The following is a 14,599-nucleotide window of genomic DNA, read 5'->3' as shown; positions in this document are numbered from 1 at the left end:
CACCTTGATTTCTGACAAAGAGAGCAAAGTTGCTTACCTGTAATGGAGATTCTCCATAGATAGCAGGATATATCAAACACACAGGTCCACCCATCATCCTGGGGAACTGACTCTTGAGCTCTACAATAGAATTTATATGCTCTTGGTCCCTCAGCTATATGATAAGCAGTATTGTAGAAAATCTCTAGCATCATATCTATGTTAGTTGAATGTTCTAATGTATGCTTATTAGGTGTATCATTAGTTTTATGCTAACATTGTATTATAGCTCTGGTATTTGAATTCCATTGCTGTTAAATGTGTATAATTTTGATACTGTTGCATGGTAGTTCTATTATTAGGTTTCAATTTACTGTTTTCAAGTTTACCTCTTTTATTGTATTTATGTTTATTATTGGTTATTTACTATTGTTATGCTGTTAACAAAATTGTAAGTTTTATGTTAAACTGTACCTGCTGTGCACTGCCTTGGGTAAATCGCTTCATAAAGGTGGTTAATAAACTCCAATAAATAAATAAATAAAGCTGACTCATAAGATAGTGGCTGCGCAGGAAATCCTGCATAAGCTTTGAAGGTGTTCTTTTGAGCTCTGAGAGAGCTCATGTAGGTGCCTTCAAATGACATTACCTACTCATCTTGCTTTGCACAGAGAAACCTTCTTACAAATAAGCAAATTTGCTTTATCAGCCTGGCTTCTAAATGGTAACTTTAATTCAGTGGCGTACCTAGGGTAGTTGACACCCGGGGCCCCCCCCCCCCCCCAAATCCAGTACTAGGCATACCGAGAATACAAAACAACACTCAGGACCTATAGAGCAATTCTAGCATATCATAAGCAGTAATTTCTACCAGTCACACAAGGAAAAGGAAAGCATCTTAAACACTACAGTGAGCACTAGAACATCAATTCACCTATTGTAAAATGAAAACAGACAGATTAGTACAGATCGTCGATCCTGCAGTCAATGCCAACCGAAAGCCATGTCTTTTTCACAAACACGGATACACCCTAATCCACTATAGAATAAGTAATCATAAACTTTCTATTTAGACAAAAATTAAACTGAACCCCCGATGCCAGACTCTGCATACAATGCAACACCACAGAAACAGAAAATGTCCCCTAGTACTGTGCAAAATATAAAGACAGCAGATGTAAATTTGAAAAAACTAACAAATATCAATCACCACTTTACAAATTAACAAATAGAAATAAAACAAATAATATCATTTTATTGGACTAATACATTTAGCTTCCAGAGGTCAAAATCTCCTTCCTCAGGTCAGTACAGTATAGTGCTGTTACAGTATCCTATCTTGACCTGAGGAAGGGGGTTTTGTTCTCTGAAAGTTAAGTCAAAATGTATTAAAATTAGTCCAATAAAAAGATTACCTTATTTACATGTTCTATTTATAAACAACACAGCTACAATACTATATCCTAAAGCAAAATAATAAAAATATCTATTTACAGTTTGTTTTCTCTGGTTTCTGCTTTCCTCATCTTCTTTTCACTGTCTTCCTTCCATCCAGGATCTGTCTTTGCTCTCTCTTTGCCATCCAGTGTCTGCCCTCTCTAATGTCCCTTCCATCCACTGTCTGCCCTCTCTCTCCCTTCCATCCACCATTTGCCCCAGTCTGCCCTCTTTCTCTCTCCCCCTTCCACCCACCATCTGCCCTTTCTCTCTGCCCCTTCAATCCGTCTGCCCTCCCTCTCCCATCCATCCAGGGTCTGCCCTCCCTCACGCTCCCCACTTCCATCCAGGGTCTGTCCCCTCTCTCTCTGCCCCCTCTTTTCAGGCCCCAGTTCCACCTGCCCCTAGTTCCAGCCCCAGCCCACATCTCCCAGCCCTTTTCTCCCATCAGTCCTGAGCTTCAGCCCCCAGCCACTTCTCCCTGTCCCCTTTTCAGCCCCTAGTTTCAACCCCAGCCCTTTTCTCTCACCAGTCCTGAGCTCAGCCCTAGCCAGTTCTCCCTGTCCCCTTTAAAGCCCCCAGTTTCAGCCCCTGCCCTGTTTCAGCCCACAGTTCCAGCACTAGCCCCCTTATCCCAAATACTCTCCTTTTCTGCCCCCAGTTCCAGCCCCCTTCATCCACCATATGCTTTGCATCCCCCCTTTTCAGCCCCAGACCCATTCTCCCACCTGCCCCAGGCATGGACCCATTCTCCCTCCTGCCCCCTTGTCAGACCCCAGTTCCAGCTTCAGACCCCTTCTCCCCTGTGAGCTCCCCCACCCCTCCCCAATCCCCTTCTCCCCTGTGAGCACCCCTCTCCAATCCCCTTCTCCCCTGTGAGCACCCCTCTCAGCTCCCCCACCCCAATTCCCTTCTCCCCTCTGAGAACCCCTCTCAGCTCCCCCACCGCTCCCCAATTTCCTTCTCCCCTCTGAGCTCCCCCATCTCCTTCTCCCATCTGAGCCCCCCCCCTCCGTGAAGAGCGACAGAGCCCTCTTCTCCTGCCACCACCCTGCGTTTTTTTTTTTTAAATCCATGCAGCGACGCAGGTATCTGCCCTGCTGTGTGCTGTGAAAAAAGAAAATCGCTTCGTTCGCTGGCGTCGGGCCTTCCTTCGCTATGTCCCGCCCTTGAGGAAATAGGAAGTTACGTCAAAAGAGGGCGGGACATAGCGAAGGAAGGCCCGACGCCAGCGAACGAAGCGATTTTCTTTTTTCACAGCACACAGCAGGGCAGATACCTGCGTCGCTGCATGGATTAAAAAAAAAAACGCAGGGTGGTGGCAGGAGACGACGGAGCACCCCCCCACCCGCCGACACCCGGCGCGGACCGCCCCCACCTTGGTACGCCACTGCTTTAATTGCCTGCTGCCTTCCATACATATTTTAGCTGAGAGCACAGTGTTCTGTGTTTTTGTCTGGTATGCTACAGCAGTTTACTCTCTGTGTATTCCTGTGCATGATATATACAAACCTTAGCTACAGAATAAACCAATGCTGTTATGCTTCTGCTTGCTTTGAGCAGCAACACAGCAGCATCTATCAATGGCATTCTAGAGTCAACGGAGTAATTCACTTTTTGACTTGGATTTGTTTTAATTTAATTATAGCATTCATTATTCTGCTTTATACTATTTTAAGGTTCAAGGCGGATTACTGTTTCATTCAAAACATTTTTATTCTACTTTTTGTATTTATGGGCTTGTTTATACAGGTCTTTCTACAGTATAAATTAGAAGGGATTATCTGCGTCTCAGTTTTTCCATCCTGGTCCATTGCTAATCCGTTGAACAACAATGTGAAATTGATAACAGTGTGTAAGTATATTTGACAGTGAAATGACTTGTGCTGGTTGCTAATGTGTTTGTGTTCTTTTCCATTCACAGTCTCTAATATTTGATGAAGTTGATCTGTCAGATGCCAGCGTAGCTGAGTCAAGCACAAAAAATGTCAACAACAGCTTCACGGTATGATAAGATTTTTATAAATATACTCAAAAGCTGCAGAAAGACCGTTATTAAGACAGTCTAGAAAGCCTTCTTTGAGAGACTTGCTAATTAGTCTACTGCTTTCTCCTGGCACCCTTTTACAGTGCTGTCTGATGTTATAGAATGGGTATCATTCTACCATTCATTGATCCATTCTATGAGTGTATGAAATTTGCACATCTTTCACTGTTTAGGTTCTCATCTATGCTTTTTAAATATTTGGTTTTTTTTTCAAAAATTGTTGGCAAATATTTTTACCTTAATTTTCAAAAGTTTTACTACAGTATGATTTTGAGGTGTTATTTCAGTTGTCAAAGGTCTGTTTATTAGCATCTGTTTTCTAGTAGGATTGTACATGGCCGGTCTTAGCAATTGCGGGGCCCTGTACAGACCAGTTCGGTGGAGCTCCCCTGCCCTCTTACCTAGCCACACTCCTTGCCCAATTCCACCCCCCACCCCCGATGACAAGATTTTTTAATGTTTTTATTTAAGATCTGTAGTCATATATGCAAAACACAGAGTCTCAAATATGAAATAAGTGATCACAGATCAGTTATAGAGATATGAAGGTAAAAAACTGTAAACCTCAGGTCATACTTGCATATGCAGCAATATTAGAGAAACAGAAACTGAAATGCAAGCTATCATAGATTCTGATTTCCCAAAGCTGACATGTTCCAATTAACACATTCAAAATAAAATACTTTTTTTCTACATTTGTAGTCTGAGCATTTTATTTTTCCATTTGATTTGGTCCAAGTATCTCTTCTGCTTTTCTGTTCTTTCGTCTTTCCAGCTCTCCTGTACGTTTGACACTTTTTTTCCTCCATGCCTCTATCTGTCTTGTCCAGGATCTCTTCTTTGTGTCCCTGTTCCTATCCAACCACATGTGTTCAGCATCTGATGTCTTAGTGTCCCCTTTCCTCAACTTATATTCAGCATCACCCCTCTCTATCCTACCCCTTTTCCATCATTGCTCCTCTGTATCCCTGTCCCTATGCTTACTCCATGCCCAGCTTTTCTTCTCTGTTCCCTGTCTCTCCCTTTTCTCTTCCTTTCCTCCTGCATCTCCACCCTGGGTCCAGCATTTCTCTCCTTCTCTCTCTCTCCTGTCCCCCCCCCCCCCCCCATAGTCCAGCATATCTCTCCCTTTCCCTCCATGGGTCTTGTGTCTCTTCTCCTGTGGTCTCTTCCCTCCTGTCCGCCCTCCCTGGATCTAGCATCTTTCCCCTCTCTTCCCCTCCTCCAGTCTAGCCTCTCTCTGTCTCTCTTTCATTCCTGTCTTCCTAGCAGGTCTAGCACATCTCCATCTCCCTAGCCCCCCTCCCAATGGCCAGCACACCTCCATATCCTAAATTCCCTCCTCCCAGTGGCCAGTGCACACCATCTCTCCCTAACCACACAAACAGGTTCCCGTCTCTCTCCCCCCCCCCCCCCCCCCCCCGAGTGCAACACATTTCTCCCCTGAACCCTCCCAAGTGAGTCCATTCTGTCACTTCCCCAGGTCCTCCTATCTGGCTTCATTACTGGCAGCTGAGGCTGATTATGGCAGACTTCCTTTGCTGACATCGGGATTTTCCTTGTAGGGTGTCCTGACTGTGTGGAAATAGGAAGTTTAGTCATAGGAGGTGGGGCATTGCACAAGGAAAGCTCTGATGGCGGCCACGGCACTGGCAGAGGCAGTCTACTGTAATCACAGAGCCGCTGCCAGTGATCAAACCAGGTGGAGGGACCTGGGGTAGTGACATATAGGCTGGATTTGCTGGGGGAGGTTGGGGCTGTGGGAGCAAGGTAGAGAAGTGCTGCTGGACTCGGGAGAAAAGGGGAGAGGAAAAGGGGAGGTTGCTGAGTGGGAGATGACCGCGAAAGCAAGAGTCTCCCACAATGTGGGAGATTTGATCTGACATTGGGGTCGACAGTGTAGGGCCCCTGGAAGCGCGAGGCCCTGTGCAACTGCACCAGTCGCCCCTGCCTAAGACCGGCCCTGAGAGTGTACAATAAAAACTGTAAAGAACATTTACAGCAGGAGCATGAAGATGATATGGAAAGATTGCCCAGCAGTAGATAATGGTTTCTTCTCCCAGAGTGCAGGAAGTGGCATATCATCGAACCTGGGTCTCTACAAATAAAGACTTTCCAAGGGCACTGTTCCTTATCCCAGTCTTTGAGGACTGCCCATCCAGTATGATTTTCAGGATATTCATAATAAGTATCCACGAGGCACATTTACATTTATTTCCTACATTTATTTAAGAATATCTCGTGCTTTGAGGACTAGGTTGAAAACCAATGCATTAAAGCAGTAGTTCCCAAAACCTGGTCCTGGAGGTACCCCAGCCAGTCAGGTTTTCAGGATACCCACAATGAATATTCATGAGAGAGATGTGCATGCACTACATTTACTGCATGGTCTGGATCTTATGACAAGCTATTAAGAGCTTTGTGGAGTGCAAGACATGCTCCACTACGCATGCGCTAGTGCCTTCTCGCCCACTGTGAGAGTGTGGTTACTGCAGATATTTTTCTACTGCTGTGAAGAAAGGTTGACTTTTTCTGCTGCTCTTCACAGATCGGTCCAAAGTTCCAAACAGCTTTTTAAAGTGCCTTTCGGCATGTTTTTTGCCCTGCCCTTTTTTTTGTTTTCCCTGTTCAGGTGACTCCTTTTCCTTCCCTTATTATTGTTTTAGCTTTTATCCCCCGTTTCTGATTTTTCTCTCTTTTTCCTCGTCACTGGGCCGTTTTTGTGCCTTGATTTCAGCCGCAATTTTCCTTTCTTTTTCTCTGGTGTCTTGCCCCTTTTTGTGTTACATTCGAGTCATTTCATTGGCTGCGGAGATTTTTCCTTCCACATCCATTCAAGTTCTCAGTGGCTTTAAGCGCTGTACCTGGTGCAATCACATCATCTCTGGCAAGCACACCCATTCTTGGTGTCTTCAGTGCCTAGGGCCTGACCATAGTCCTTCTAACAGTGTCCTGTGTCATCATCGTATGAAGAGAAAGACTCAATTGGCCAGAGAAGCTCAGTGGGAGCGGATTTTTGGAGCCTGGCCCGAATCCTCAACATTGTGATCGGCATTGACGTTGTTGCATTGGTACATATGGCTGCTAGACCTGTGGACACTGGAAGAGTTGTGCATCAAGTGGGTCTCCATCTGCCTCGATGCTGACTGCTGTGCACCAGCCTGCGTTGGACCCAACCCCGATGTGATGTGAGAATTCGACATCGTCCTCATTGGCATCAAGGAGCCTCTATGACTTGCTTCGGGTGAAGGCCAAAAAGCATTGGCATCAATCTGCATCGACACATGGTGCTGGGACCTCTAGGGTGCTGAGGGATTTGGCACCCGAGAAGCGTCAGCACCGGGAGGACCGGTGCGTAGATTTCCAAGCAGCCAGGACCAACCTCCTGCCTCAACCTCAGCAGTTTTAGAGACTTTCTCCGAGCTGACACCTCAGCCTTTCCTGGTGTCGGCCCTCGACCAACGCATACAGGTTTTGCTTCCTGAGCTGCTGGCTGTTTTCTTGCAATGGAGTGCATCAGCATTGAGGGTGCTTGCGCCTATCATGCCACTGTGGTGTGGCCTCCGACACTGATGTTGCATGTGGCCCCGGTATCAACTGCCACCCAAGCCAGTACCCCCTCGATATCAGTGGAGGAAGCTTCACCAGAGTCAAGACGATAACCAACTCCTTGATGCCTCTCATGGAGATATGATTCCTCTAAGTCGAGGCAGGCTCCATCTCAGCCCTCATATGAGGAGTTTTTGACTAACACTGATGAGGAGCACTCATGGGAGTTGGAGGAGGATCCACTGTACTTCTCGAAGGATGGGTCCTATGGCATCCCCTCCAACCCCTCCCCTCCCCTCCACAGGAAAGGAAAAAACCTCCTCCTTAGAGCCTTTGCTTTCTCTCTTTTGTCTAGGCAATGGCAGTTGCCATTTCATTTCCTTTGGAGGTGGAGGACGAGCCCAGGGTCAAGATGCTTGAGATTCTGGACTACGAGTCTACTCCTAGAAAGGCTGTGACTGCACCACTGCATTATATCCTGCAGGACTTTCTTGTGCGGAACTGGGAATCCCCTCTGTCCCGGTACTGCCCAGGAAGATCGATACCATTTACCGGATTCACAGCACCCAGGAATTTGATAAGCCTCAGTTGCCTCACCATTCCCTTGTGATTGAATCGGCTCTCATAAGGGCCAAGAGTTCTCGGGTCTATGCTTTGGTGCCCCTGGGCAGAGAAGCTAGAACCTTGGACTCTTTATTTGAGGAAGATGTTTCAGCCCTCTATGCTTGTGACATGGTTACAATCATACCAGCTCTTCATTTGGGACTCAGTGTGCAAGTTGCTAGATTTGGCTGACTCTCTCCCACTGGAGCAAGTCAAATTTCTTCGCCAGTTGGCCATGCAGCAGAAGGCGTGTCTTATGTTCATGGCTAGTGTTGCCTACAACACTTTTGATGTGGCATCCATGTTCTCTGCCCAGAGTATAGCAATGTGCAGACTCTCATGACTGCATGTCTCTGACTTGGAACCAGTGGTTCAGCAGATATTGGCGGATGCCACATGCTGGAGGGATAGCCTTTTTAGAGAGAAAGTTGAAGAGGTTGCTGATCAGATTAAGAAACACATACCATCTCTTCTCTGTCTCTCGCTGGGCACCTTCTGCATCAGCCTCCTCCTCTAGGAGGTCTTTTTTGCAAGTTGAGAAGGGGTGCCTACTGCTCGCAGAGGAGTAGGTATGCCACCTCCTCAGGCTCAGCCCCAGTGTGCTCGTTCTCGTCAACAACGTGTACCTAAGGCCCCTGCTGCTCCCCAGTCAAAGCAAGGGACAAGCTTTTGACTGATCCAGCAAGGCATAGCTGCTGTTCAAGTGTCCGTGCCGGATAACTTGCTGATCGGGGGAGGCTGAATTTTTTTTCACGAATGGTGGTGCCTTATCACTTCCGACCAGTGGGTTCCCCAAATAGTCTGTCTCAGATACGCTCTCAATTGGCTTCAGAAACCTCCAAATTGCCCACTGAGAGGTCATTTCTTCAGCTCTCAGCAAGAACAGGTACTTAAAAAGGAACTTTCAGTCCTTCTAGAGCCCATTCCACCAGAGAAGGAAGGACGGGGATTCTATTCGTGCAAAAGAAGACAAGGGGGATGCGCCCCATTCTAGTTAAGGACCCTGAACAAATTCCTGGTGAAAAAAACAAAAATTCAGGATGGTTTCCCTGGGCACCCTTCTACCCATGATTCAGGAAAATGATTGGCTATGCTCTCTGGACTTGAAGGATGCATATACTCACATCCCAATACTTCCAGCCCACCGGAAGTATCTATGGTTTTGGTTGGGAACACATCACTTCCAGTACCTGATGTTGCCTTTTGGCCTCGTGTCAACTCCCAAGGTATTTACCAGATGTCTATTCTGTAGTCACAGCATCACTATGCAGGCTGGCAGTCCAAGTGTTCCCTTATCTTGACGATTTGCTGGTGAAGAGCACATTGGAGGACAGTGCTCAGGAGTCCATGCAGAGGACTATTCGGGTACTCGAACTACCAAGGTTTATTTTAAACTACCCTGTAAACGTACTTAAATGGTTACAGATGATTCAAAACACAGTTATTCAGTTTCATTTTCGCTTTAAAAACTTCTGTTCATATTACTCCATTTTATGTAACTTTACATTGGCTCCCAGAAGAAGCCCAAAGTATGTTCAAACCAGTGGTGTAGCCAAGGGTGGGCCCGGGTGGGCCCAGGCCCACCCACTTTGGGCTCAAGCCCACCCAGTAGCAGCACACCTATGATGCGGCTGGCAGGGATCCCCAAGCCCCACCAGCCAAAAACTCCCAACAACTGTACCTCCTACATACCTTATAAATAGCAGATCTTCGCCTGCAGCGAGCAGTGACTGATACACACTGTTCGTACCGGCTCCACAGCCTTCACTCTGATGTATTCCCGCCTATGCGGAAACAGGAGGTTGCATCAGACGGAAGGCTGTGGGGCCAACGTGAGCAGTGTGTATTAGTTGCTGCTCGCTGCCGATGAAAATCTGATATTTAAAAGGTATGTGGGGCAGGGGGGATGTTTGAGAGACCATATGGTATGCAGGTGAGAGAGCGAAAGACCAAATTACTTGTCGGACAGGGCACAGTTCTTCTGCCCACCCATGTGGGGCCCAGGCCCACCCAAAACTGGGTGTCTGGCTACGCTCCTGGTTCAAACATGGAAGCTTTAAGAACTTATATGGTTTAATTTCCTAATATATGCTGTCTTTGATCTGTAGGCCTGTGTGGTGGCATGAGTGGGGTTGGAGCAGGAGGTCTTCATAAAATACAGGCAGACAAAGAAAATTGAAAACAAAACTCCTTTTATTAAACAAATACTGAACCCTGTTACCTCACAGGTGCAGTAAATTAAAGAACAAGGTCTCTTTAGTTTCAGAGGCAAAGTTCACACAGGCCTGCAGCTGACAGGCTTCAAGCCACGGTACAAACTGCTACTTGCAGGGTTGCACAACACAGGTCTGGCTCCAGGCAGACCTCAAGGACAGTATTCTTATAAAACTAAAGTTAAAGCCTTGCCTAATTTAGCCAGGCTCTGGTAGCAGGGGAGACCTACACTGCAAGGCAGCTTCTTTCCTCCCAGGGCCTCTCTAACCCCACTCTGGCCTTGCCTTTTATAGTTCCTGGTTACCGTCCTATCAGCAAATCCAAAAAGACAGGAGGAGCCTCCATGGAAAATCAAAACAAAACAGCAAAAGTAGAGGCTGACAAATGTGCAAACCAATAGGGAGATAATATCAAAGAGCAGTTTATTCAGAATATTCATATCAAGGACCCAACACAGTCCGTGTTTCGGCTCCAAAGCGCCTGCCTCAGGGGTCACAAACAACTTTCTCTGAAAAGAAGCTGATTGGCTTGGATAAATCCTTTTTTGTATGCACGTGGTTATATAACAGTTAAATCCATGGAGAGAACAAAAAAACAGCAACCACCCCCCCTCTCATCTCACTTTTTCTCTGAGCAGGACTAAGAGTTTTAAGGTGACTCGCAGTACCTGAGAGATCACTGTTAAGGGTGAGGGGCAATGTTCTATATATCCCCTCACATACCCTCCCCCTCATCTCAGTTATGCCCGATTGAGTGCCTGCCATATCAGGGTCTGTCTCCCAAGACAAAAAGTCAGTATTAACATTTTCTTGGCCCAGTCAATGTCTCACCTGAAAGCTAAAGATCAGCAGGCTGAGGAACCAGCACATAACGCGTGTGTTTGAGTCTTTATTGGTGACCAATAGGAACTGTTATCCCAATAAATATTGGAACATCTCCAGAGCCCATTTAACAGCTAGGGCTTCTTTTTCAATTACTGCATAATTTTTCTCTCTCGTGATAGCTTCCAGCTAATATAGCCTACTGTGTGTTCTTCCCTGTTAACCTCCTGGGACAGAACGGGCCTAAGTCCCAACTTCCAACACATCGGTCTGCACGATGAAAGACTGGTTAAAGTTCAGGCTGACCAGCACTGGCTCGAGTAAATGTCTCTCTGCAGGGTCTGGAAGGCAGCATCCAGCTCTAAGGGTTTTAAGATAGGTCGCAGTATCTGAAGGATCACTCTTAAGGGTGAGGGGAAGTGTTTTATATACCCCTTCACAGCCTGTATATACCAGATACCATCTTGTACGATATTTTAAGTTATCATTTCCAAGTCCTAAGAATGTACTGTGGAGCGTATACAGATAACATACTTTTGGGGTGTTATTGGGATACCTGACATTTAATATAAATTCTAAGAGAAATGGGTCTCAAACAAGACTAACATTAGTAAGAGAAGTGTCAGAAGCGAATGTATTCCCCAATGCTTAGATCCAAGCCCACAACGCCCGGACAATAGAAGGAACTAACTCCACAACCAAGTTTTATAAAAATAGGGAAATATTTTATTTACAATAGCAGCAAAGGAATGTGCAAGGAAGGCAGGAATATAGACAGGTCTGATCATAGAAATGGCTTAGAGCAAATGCACACAAGTCCCTAACTAGACTCTGAAGTAATAGAAAGCCACTCTGAACCCACAGCACATATATGAAGGAATATGGCACATATACATCCTGATTCAGACCTATAGATTTATTTGCTGCATTTATATCCCACATTTTCCCACCTATTTGCAGGCTCAATATAATACAACAACAATCACATTAATGGGATAAGGAGATCTGAATATAGATAACAAATAAGGTGCATGAGAATATTATGGCAATCATTTTAACTGAATAATAATTTGAGCCTTGTTGCAGTTATGGTGCATAAGAAAATTATGTATAATGAGAAGTGGGTAACTAGATAGAACATAACATAATGATAACAGGATAAAATATAATGTTCAATAATTAGGGTGTAAGTTAGAATAAACAGATTTGAACGGTTCCATTAAACTTGTATCTGGTGAAGTTTATGTGTCGGTATTTTATGGGGGATCTTTTTTGTACGTTTTTTTGAACAGATTGGTCTTCAGTGATTTCCAGAAGGTCAACAGGTCATGTGTTGTTCTCAAGGTGGTTGGTAATTCATTCCATAGTTGTGTACAGATATATGAGACGCTGGATGCATGTATTGATTTGAATTTAATTCCTTTGCAGTTGGGATAATGGAGATTTAAGCAAGTGCGTGATGAACTTTTGTTATTTCTCACTGGTAGATCAATCAGATTTGACATATAGGAAGGGGCGTCTCCATAAATGATTTTATGAACTAAGGTGCATATCTTGAATGCAATTCGATCTTTCAGAGGAAGCCAATGCAATTTTTCTCTAAGGGGTTCAGCACTTTCATATTTCGCCTTTCCAAAAATCAATCTGGCTGCTGTGTTCTGGGCAGTCTGAAGTCTCTTGATGGTTTGAATCTTGCATCCCACGTATAAGGAATTACAATAGTCCAGATGACTCAGTACTAAAGATTGCAGTAGGTTACGGAATGTCTCCTTTGGGAAAAAAATGTTTCACTCTTCTAAGCCTCCACATTGCATGGAACATTTTCTTTATAACATTATTCACGTGGTTATCTAGATTTAGATTGCGATCAATTGTTACGCCTAGGAGTTTCAAGGTGTCCGCAACAGGAAAAGTATGATTTAGTGTGCTTATATTGGTGTATTTGATTTTATTATATTGCGATGCTATTATAAGGCATTGTGTCTTTTCAGCGTTGAGCATCAGATGAAATGCATCCACTCATGAATTCATAACCTGGAAGCTGAGATTGACTTTATCTGCAATTTCTGATAAATCTTTTTTAAACGAAATATATATCGTCACATCAGCAGCATAAATATATGGGTTTAGGCTTAGATTGGATAAAGATGGCAGCGTGGTCTTCAAATGGTCAGTCAGGTCCAACACAGGTCTGCTCCACGGATGAAATATCAACATAGCAGCCCTTGTCTCTGATAAGAGCCCCTTTTTATTCAGAACCCATGGGCTGCAACTGTACTAATGACACACATTCTGGCCTTGTGGGTGATGCACACAACATTATTATCCCCATTGTTTTGACTTCAGGGGCCACATAATTGTCTCACTGGCACCACATTGGGGGCGGGGGGCACCATGACAAAGGGGCCAGGGTTTCATAAACTATGTGCAGCTCTGTTACCCACAGCATCTCTCTGGCTGCAAGGGTAATTCCAGGAGTCCTTGGCTGTTCTGGCTATGACGTTGATGCTGATAACAGCCTTGTTATTTTAGCACATCAGGGCCCTTGTCAGCAGTCTTCGTCTGTATGCAAGGTCGTAGCTTCAGCAAATTATAGGCCTTGCATTGAGAGATGGAATAAGCTTCAGTCTGCATTCTTGAAGTCAGGTTATTAATGCTGGAGTACCATGTATTATAATCCCATATATCTTTATTATATAGGAACACATATAATGCTTATTTTTCCCCTAAAGTACAATATTGAAAACTATTTCAAACATCATTTCCCTATTAAGCAGATCATTTCTGGTCAGATTTACCAGAAAATATTAGGTCTTTATATAGCCTTGATCTTTATTTAAAAAACTCATTAAAACTCAGGTGATTCAGAAGCATGTTTTGAGGAAATGCTGATGTCTAATAACTATTAGGTTAGCTCTTAAATAGTTTGATCTAGCATTCTTTATGTTATCCAATTAGAACTAAACTTGGTAAAAGTGGAATAAAAGAACTGTAACTTTAACTGTGTATGCTGTAGAGCAACATATGTTAGGGTGAGATGACAGATGCTGAATTATTGGCATGCCCATGTTTGTATGAAAAATGTAAGTTTAATAGCTGCAAAGGGTTTTAACTAGGATTAGATACTATTACTCTGTAAAATGCATTGAACGTTGCTATATACAGTGGTGGAAATAAGTATTTGATCCCTTGCTGATTTTGTAAGTTTGCCCACTGACAAAGACATGAGCAGCCCATAATTGAAGGGTAGGTTATTGGTAACAGTGAGAGATAGCACATCACAAATTAAATCCGGAAAATCACATTGTGGAAAGTATATGAATTTATTTGCATGCTGCAGAGGGAAATAAGTATTTGATCCCCCACCAACCAGTAAGAGATCTGGCCCCTACAGACCAGGTAGATGCTCCAAATCAACTCGTTACCTGCATGACAGACAGCTGTCGGCAATGGTCACCTGTATGAAAGACACCTGTCCACAGACTCAGTGAATCAGTCAGACTCTAACCTCTACAAAATGGCCAAGAGCAAGGAGCTGTCTAAGGATGTCAGGGACAAGATCATACACCTGCACAAGGCTGGAATGGGCTACAAAACCATCAGTAAGACGCTGGGCGAGAAGGAGACAACTGTTGGTGCCATAGTAAGAAAATGGAAGAAGTACAAAATGACTGTCAATCGACAAAGATCTGGGGCTCCACGCAAAATCTCACCTCGTGGGGTATCCTTGATCATGAGGAAGGTTAGAAATCAGCCTACAACTACAAGGGGGGAACTTGTCAATGATCTCAAGGCAGCTGGGACCACTGTCACCACGAAAACCATTGGTAACACATTACGACATAACGGATTGCAATCCTGCAGTGCCCGCAAGGTCCCCCTGCTCCGGAAGGCACATGTGACGGCCCGTCTGAAGTTTGCCAGTGAACACCTGGATGATGCCGAGAGT

At 44.7% G+C, this 14,599-nt stretch overlaps 1 protein-coding gene across 1 annotated transcript in view; it reads left to right on the top strand.

The window, feature by feature from the left end:
* DGKH (diacylglycerol kinase eta) overlaps positions 1-14,599 on the top strand; it is a 676,008-nt gene that overhangs the window by 326,681 nt on the left and 334,728 nt on the right. The window contains 1 exon segment of the mRNA XM_030202410.1: positions 3,341-3,421. Coding sequence (XP_030058270.1) covers positions 3,341-3,421 — 81 coding nt within the window.

This window comes from Microcaecilia unicolor, chromosome 4 (genome assembly GCF_901765095.1).
Source record: "Microcaecilia unicolor chromosome 4, aMicUni1.1, whole genome shotgun sequence".
Classification (NCBI taxonomy): Eukaryota; Metazoa; Chordata; class Amphibia; order Gymnophiona; family Siphonopidae; genus Microcaecilia; species Microcaecilia unicolor.
The sequence above is the reverse complement of the archived record's forward strand: the minus strand, read 5'-3'. Positions and strand labels throughout refer to the sequence as shown.